The following is a 7,431-nucleotide window of genomic DNA, read 5'->3' as shown; positions in this document are numbered from 1 at the left end:
ACTCCATCAAACACAAAAGTAAGAAGCTAGGGCATATATGGAACTCTACCCTCTCCTCCCCCAAGCTCTTAACTTCCTATAATCCTAAGTAAGACACCCTAAGGTAGGAAAGTCTCCAAGGCTGGGTAGCTAAAAGGTGGCAGACCACAGAGATTTCAACTTGGACTTCTACTGCAAAAGCCCATGTTTTCCCCTCTCCATTTCACCGGCATGTAGATCAGTCAACTTAATTCCTGACTTTCTCTATCTGCATCAAATATTCCCTTACCTAATGCTGTGACATAGCAGAGAAACTCAAGGTAATATAGTATGTGGTTCAGAGTAGTTTTAAGTTTGGCCATGGAGTTGAACTACCTCTATAAAAGCAGGCAGGTGAATTGGATGAGATTCTACACCAGGGGGATGAGTTTCAGGGACCTACTCCCCCAGATACATCCCATGGCTGTACTGGATTTGACCCAACCATATGTCAATAAATAATTGCATCTCCTGATATAGTTCTCTGACATTCAAATTGACTTCAGTCTTTCTCAGGTTGCATTTAATCAAGAAACCAAGGAGCACAGTTTCACATCAAGCTCTTCTGCTGAAAAGGCCTATGTGCTTATTTACTTAAGTCTGAAAGCTGAGCATTCACGGTGTTGAGTTCTCCCAGAGTGGCCCTCGGCATTGGAGGGCTGAGCCTTGGGTACAAGAGATCACAGGATGGGGCAGAAGGTTCACTGGTAGTCTGAAAACAAAGCAACCAAAAACAAAATTCAGAAAAAAATTTGTCAGGTAATTTATCATGGCTTTCTCCCCGGAGACTTTTTTTGTTTTTTGGGGGGAAAGGAAAATCCTATTTAGATGCAACTCAAGGAGAATTCTCTATTCAACAGGCAACACTCCTACTAATCACATCTCACCATGTACATGGTTGCTGCTTAGACAACCTTATGACCTCTTAGTAACATCAAGTTGTCACAGAAAATACTCTATACCACCAAAATCACTCCAAATTGCTAATGTCTCCTCCGTTTTAAGACTTTTCTTAGGTAAGCCTTGCTCCCTACTATACAATTTATAAAATGTTCAATTGCTTATTTTATTACATTTCTGTTCACTTACATTGGCATCTTCCCTCTGGTTCCTGTTTTGCTCCAAAATCCTTTGTTGGTTCCGAGTAAATCTGTTTGAGTTAGCAAAATGTAAGCATTTAAAAGAAAAAAATTACAAAAATGCTATAATCCTTTACAAATTATTAATATTCAAATATTCAGGAACAAAGACAAACCACTTCATCCCCATCGACTCCCAATGAAGTACTTTAATAACTTTTCCCCAGTTTATAGAGGTAATAATGCTTTAAGAGAAAACTGTGACAAAATGAATACATATTAAAAACAAATAATAATAACTCCATCACCTAGAAATTGTCCCTATTAACACCATGATGTGTTTCCTGTATTTTTTTTTCTGTAAATTTTTTTCTGTAAATCTATGTTGAACTTTAGTTGCAATCATACTTCACATAATTCTGTTATGTTGTGAGCATTTTTCTAGTCAGAAATGCAATTTTTAGTGACCTGCAGATGTTACCTTAGGGATGTAGCACACATTTAACTACTCTTGATCTCAAACATTTAAGTTGCTTCCAATTCTGCCATTATAAATAAGGTTCCATAAAAATACAAAGATTTTTTTTAACATAATTTCACTGTTTATCTTCATTTTTTATAAAGACACCTGATCCCTACTAAACACATTGACCTTTTACAACTTAAGTTGCTTGTACATTGTTTGTTCACTGGGAATAAAAGAGGAGCAGATAAATAAACAATAGGTTTGGAAGAAGAATGAAGTTGAAGGCACAAGTCCAAGGTTTAAGTGTCAGGATATAATTTTGATCCCAGTTCTCCATCTACTAAAAGAGACCAGCAGCATTTGAAGCATTTCCTCAGAATGTTATTTTCTGGGGCAACCCCTAGAAAGATAATACAAGTGGATTAATGTGGAAATGCTTTGCAAACTGCGAGTTGCTTCAGAATCATGTAGTATTAGTATCATAACACACTGACTGAAAGAACCTACACACCTTAAGTTTGGAACATGCACTTAGGGTTCGTAAATTGGAACATGTAAGCTTCTTTCCCTTTCTAAAACACATGGTTTTTTCTTCCACCTACTTATGGCATTGGTTTCTTGTATGGTAGTTATGGGCTGGGTATGAACAACACTCACAGATCCAGCCTTGAGTAACAAACTTCTGTTTTCTTATTTGTACAACTCTTCCCTAGATGTCAAGGGCAGAGACTTTGGGGGATGTTGGAATAGGGTGAATGTACTTTGCATATGGATGGATGTGAATCTTTAGGGAACAAGAGAGCAGACTGTGATGAATAGAAAAATGCCCCCTGTCCGAGATCTCTATATCCTCATCATCGGAACAGTGAATATGTTAGGTTAGATAGATGGCAAATGGAAGGGAGACTTTAACAGGGAGATTATCCTGGATTACACAGACAAGCAAAGTAAGCACAAAGCTCCTTTAATGTGGAAGAGGCGGCAGAAGAGGAAGCAAGAATGAAACAATGTAAGAAAAACTTGACTGGATGATGTTGTCTTTGAAGATGGAGGAAAGGGGTCATGAGCCAAGGACTGTGGACAGGCTCTAGAAGCTGCACAAATTAAGCAAACGGATTCTCGAGAGCCTCCAAAAAGGAACATAGCACCTGTTGACACCTGGATGTTAGCCCAGTGAGACCCATTTCAGGCTCTTACGGACTATAAGGTAGTTAAGTTCATGCTTTTTTGAGACACTAAAATGTGTGATAATTTGTTACGGCAGCCATAAGAAATGAATACACCAAGAATATTATCCTTTAGAGGTGAAAAAATTCTCTCTGAATCTTAAAACTTCAGTGTTTCTATATCACAACTGACTGAAGTTGGGTTTAACACACATGGTTCAGAGCTGAATGAGAATGAGCTGTTCACAGAAGGAACCCAATCTCCTGATACCTAGACCAAGTAAATACACATTTCCCTTCAGAGGAAGCTTTTAGTCAGTGGTCTTAATGGTTTGTAATAGAATTCCCCAAGATGAAAACCAGAAGGCAGCACTCTGATGAAAACCATGCGGTTTTCCTTATTTTTCCACTTACTGAGTCATACCACAGAAAACAAAGGCAACAGCATGAGTTTGTTCACCGTTCAGTCAACGCCCAGTCATCCCTTCATATGAATGGCTGCTGTCTCTGATAGGCAGTACATACGAGATAGTGAAGGAAAAAACCTATTCATAGCTATTGGTCTTACTTCACTGATTCTCCTGGTTCATTCTTGATCAATGGAAAAAATTCTAAAAGGCCCAGAGGGATGCTAATGGGGAGGAGATAGAATAAATATTTAATGAGTGTCAATGGGCTAGCATTCCCCAAGGTGCTTTTATATACATTAACTCATTTAATTTTCAAAACAAAAATGAAACCCTCCAAATAGGTGGTAGTATCTTTAACAAACAGGAACAAACCTCAGTCTTAAAAAAGTAAGCAATTTTCCCCAAATCATCAAGATTTGAATAAAAAAAAAACAAAAAACAAACTTGAATCCAGTCCTATTCCCTATTTCCCTTCTGAATCACTAAGGAGGGACCACACAAGGGAAAACTGTCTCACCCCAAATGCCAACATCACTCCTATTGAGAAAGGAGGATCTAGAAAAAGCATGGGGAGCTCAGAGGCTCTAGAATTACTTCACAGGAAGTCCTACGGATTGGTTTGGAAAGAGAACATGAGACTTGCCTGGAACTAGGGTTTTCTGTTTCTCTTCTCAGATTCCTAAAATACACCTATGGGTTCATTATGTACAACTGTTTTATACAACATTTTAAAATTGCCAAAATAGGTTGTTTTATGTAGGTGACATTAATTGTTAACCCAGGTCCATTTGCTTTAACTTTTTATTAGGTAACTTTCAAACCTATAGGAAAGTAAAAAGAACAGTATAATGAACACCCTTTTATTCATCAGCTAAATTTAATAACTATGTACCTTTGCCACATTTGCTTTATAGATTTTTCACTGAAATATTTAAAATCATATACTTTATGACATTTCATCCCTAGACATTTTGTATTATTTATTTATTTTTTTTTAGAGTAAGAGAGAGAGGGAGCATGCTCGTGAGTCGGGGAGAGGGAGGAGAGGAGGAGAAGGGGAGTAGAGAGGGAGAAGGAGAAAGGGAGAAAGGGAGAGAGGGAAAGGGGGAGAGGGGTAGAGGGACTCTCAAGCAGGCTCCATGTTCAACATGGAGCCCCATGCAGGGCTTGGTCCCATGCTCCTGGGATCATGACTTGAGCCGAAATCAAGAGTTGGAGGCTCAATCAACTGAGCCACCCAGATGCCCCTCATCTGTAGATACTTTAGAAGGTATTCGCCAAAAATAAAGACATTTTCCAACTGAACCACCTATTTAACCATTATATTTCCCCCCTTAAGTCCTGAAATATTAATATTCTATCCATGCTCAAATTTCTCCCATTAGTATCTAAATGCTTTTTTTTTTTAATTTTTTTTTTTCAACGTTTTTTAATTTATTTTTGGGACAGAGAGAGACATAGCATGAACGGGGGAGGGGCAGAGAGAGAGGGAGACACAGAATCGGAAACAGGCTCCAGGCTCCGAGCCATCAGCCCAGAGCCTGACGCGGGGCTCGAACTCACGGACCGTGAGATCGTGACCTGGCTGAAGTCGGACGCTTAACCGACTGCGCCACCCAGGCGCCCCTAAATGCTTTTTAATATTAGTGTGTTCAAAGTTGGATAAAGCCCACACATTACATTTGGCTGCTGTTCCTTGCTTTTAATTATTTTATTTTATTTTTTTACTTTTGGACACCCCCCTTTCCCCCATTTCTCCTACTCCCCACCCCTGGCAACCACCACCATGTTCCTCTGCACCTAGGAACTTAGTTGGTTTTGTGTTGTTTTTGCTTTTCTTGTTTTTTTGTTTTTGTTAGATTCCACATGAAGCTATGTTTATACACAGTACTCTACATGAAAACAGAGGAAGATGTCACTTGTCAGTCTAGGCATGCCACAGGGCTGGATTGGGGCTGGATTCTGGATGCTCATTCTCCCCCCAGGCCTGTCTACTTTCCACAGCTTCACATACCATACAAGCTCTTGCTCTGCTCCTATTAACCAACGACCACTCATTCTGCAGTTCTCTCCTCACATGGCACCTCCTCAGACACACTCCCCCTGCCTTCTCTCCACCCAGATTAAGTCCGGCTGCTATTCTCACCAGACAGACCTCTTGTACTTGGTTCCACTGTACTTATTCCAATTTCCAAGTGCGTATATTTGTACGTACGATTTAAGATATTTTTCTGACTTATAGGCTTGCCTATTACAATAGATTATAAGACTCTTATTTTGATGAATGACTTAGAAACAACTTAATGCCTAATAAGTGAACTGTGAGAAACATGGACTATTATTATGCAACTATAGGGCACCTGGGTGGCTCAGTTGGTTGAGCATCTGACTTCGGCTCAGGTCATGATCTCACGGTTCATGGGTTCGAGCCCCACGTCGGGCTCTGTGCTGCTAGCTCAGAGCCTGGAGCTTGCTTCGGATTCTGTCTCCCTCTCTCTCTGCCCCTCCCCTGCTCATGCTCTGTCTCTCTCCCTCTCTCTCTCTCTCAAAAATAAACATTAAAAAAATTTTTTTTAAACAAAAATAAAAAATGGTATATCAAAAGCATTAAAAAACATATACTAGGGGCACCCAGGTAGCTCAGTTGGTTAAGCATCTGACTCAATTCAGCTCAGGTTATGATCTCACAGTTCATGGGATTGAGCCCTATAGGCATCAGGCTCTGTGCTGACAGTGTGGAGCCTGCTTGGGATTCCCTTTCTCCCTCTCTCTCTGCCCCTCCACTACCAAATAAATAAATAAACTTAAAAAAAATAGGCTATACCAATACTTGTTATACAATGAATAAAATCAAGAGAGAAACAAAAGCATATGTTCTCTACATGATCACAATGATAAAAAAATTTAGGAAAAAATAATTTTGTCACTAACATTTTAGTATATTTACAATTTTGCCTTCATACTTTTCTGAATGGCAATTAAAAAAAAATCTATGTTCATATACCAAATGTCCTTACTGACTGGTATGGTTTTACACAGACTATTTTCTTCATATAAAATATACTCCCAGGGTGCCTGGATGGCTCAGTTGGTTAAGCATCCGACTCTTGACTTCAGCTTGGGTCATGATCTTGTGATTCGTGAGTTTGATCCCCACATCAGCATCAGGCTCTGTGCTGGCAGTGCAGAGCTTGCTTGGGATTCTGTCTCCTCTCTGTCCCTCCCCTGCTTGCTCTCGATCTTCCTCTCAAAGAAAAATATACTTTAAAAAATTATTTAAAAAATATGGGGCGCCTGGGTGGCGCAGTCGGTTAAGCGTCCGACTTCAGCCAGGTCACGATCTCGCGGTCCGTGAGTTCGAGCCCCGCGTCAGGCTCTAGGCTGATGGCTCGGAGCCTGGAGCCTGTTTCCGATTCTGTGTCTCCCTCTCTCTCTGCCCCTCCCCCGTTCATGCTCTGTCTCTCTCTGTCCCAAAAATAAAAATAAAAAACGTTGAAAAGAAAAAAAAAATATATAAAAAATAAATAAAATATCCTCCCATCTCCTGTGCACATTCTATGTTTTTGTCCATCTCAAACTTAGAATAAATCTCCCTGCTTTGTTTACACTCTTTATTTGTTTGAGTCTACAATGTACTCTGTGCAGACAGTATCAGGTCCAAGCCCCACCATGGTCAAATGTTTATATACAGCCTGAGAGTGCTTAAGAATGCTCCTGGCACTGCTCAGATGTGCTCTCATTCTTGCAAGCCATATCACAAGCTCCCAGAAGGCCAGGACAACATTCCCTATCTTGGAAGGAAGGCGGCCTTATCCTGAAGTTGTTCTTGATCTTAACTGAGGTTCACCTGGTAGACACTCTTATAAGAATGCTGAGCAACTGGTGGGAAAAATAGAATTGGAAGAGGGGAGGGTGCACCATCAGCTCACCTCTCACATCCAAGGATGGCATTATTCAAATCCTCATTCACTTGAATTAGCTCAATGGTTACGTCTTCATTCTCCACCACCACAAGCAGGTCCATGATCCTCTCCTGCATCTCCCGACATGTCTTATAAAGCTTCTGTCAAAGAAAGGAGAGACATTTCTTCTTCCGTGCTAGGGAAGTTCTATAAAGACAACCGATTTGCCAATCTGTATATGCTGGTTATCACCTCCGCAGTGAGTCACCTATGGGAGATTACTGAAGGACTTAATTATGCACAACTTATCCTTCTTATCAGAAGGCAATGAGTTGCATATGATTATACTTTCCTCTAAAAACCAAAATAGGTGTCATAAGGACACTATGG

General features: G+C 40.2%; 1 protein-coding gene across 4 annotated transcripts in view; it reads right to left on the bottom strand.

Annotated features, from left to right (window-relative positions):
- The window catches only part of TOM1L1 (target of myb1 like 1 membrane trafficking protein), a 48,081-nt gene that overhangs the window by 14,584 nt on the left and 26,066 nt on the right, over positions 1-7,431 (bottom strand). For all 4 annotated transcript variants that reach the window (XM_049636453.1, XM_049636452.1, XM_049636455.1 and 1 more), the window contains 3 exons: positions 7,069-7,202; positions 1,108-1,168; positions 613-730 (listed from right to left, as the gene is read on the bottom strand). In XM_049636453.1, coding sequence (XP_049492410.1) covers positions 613-730; positions 1,108-1,168; positions 7,069-7,202 — 313 coding nt within the window. The remainder of the gene's footprint in view (positions 1-612; positions 731-1,107; positions 1,169-7,068; positions 7,203-7,431) is intronic.

Source organism: Panthera uncia, chromosome E1, assembly GCF_023721935.1.
Source record: "Panthera uncia isolate 11264 chromosome E1, Puncia_PCG_1.0, whole genome shotgun sequence".
NCBI lineage: Eukaryota > Metazoa > Chordata > Mammalia > Carnivora > Felidae > Panthera > Panthera uncia.
This window is presented reverse-complemented; position numbering and strand designations above follow the sequence as displayed.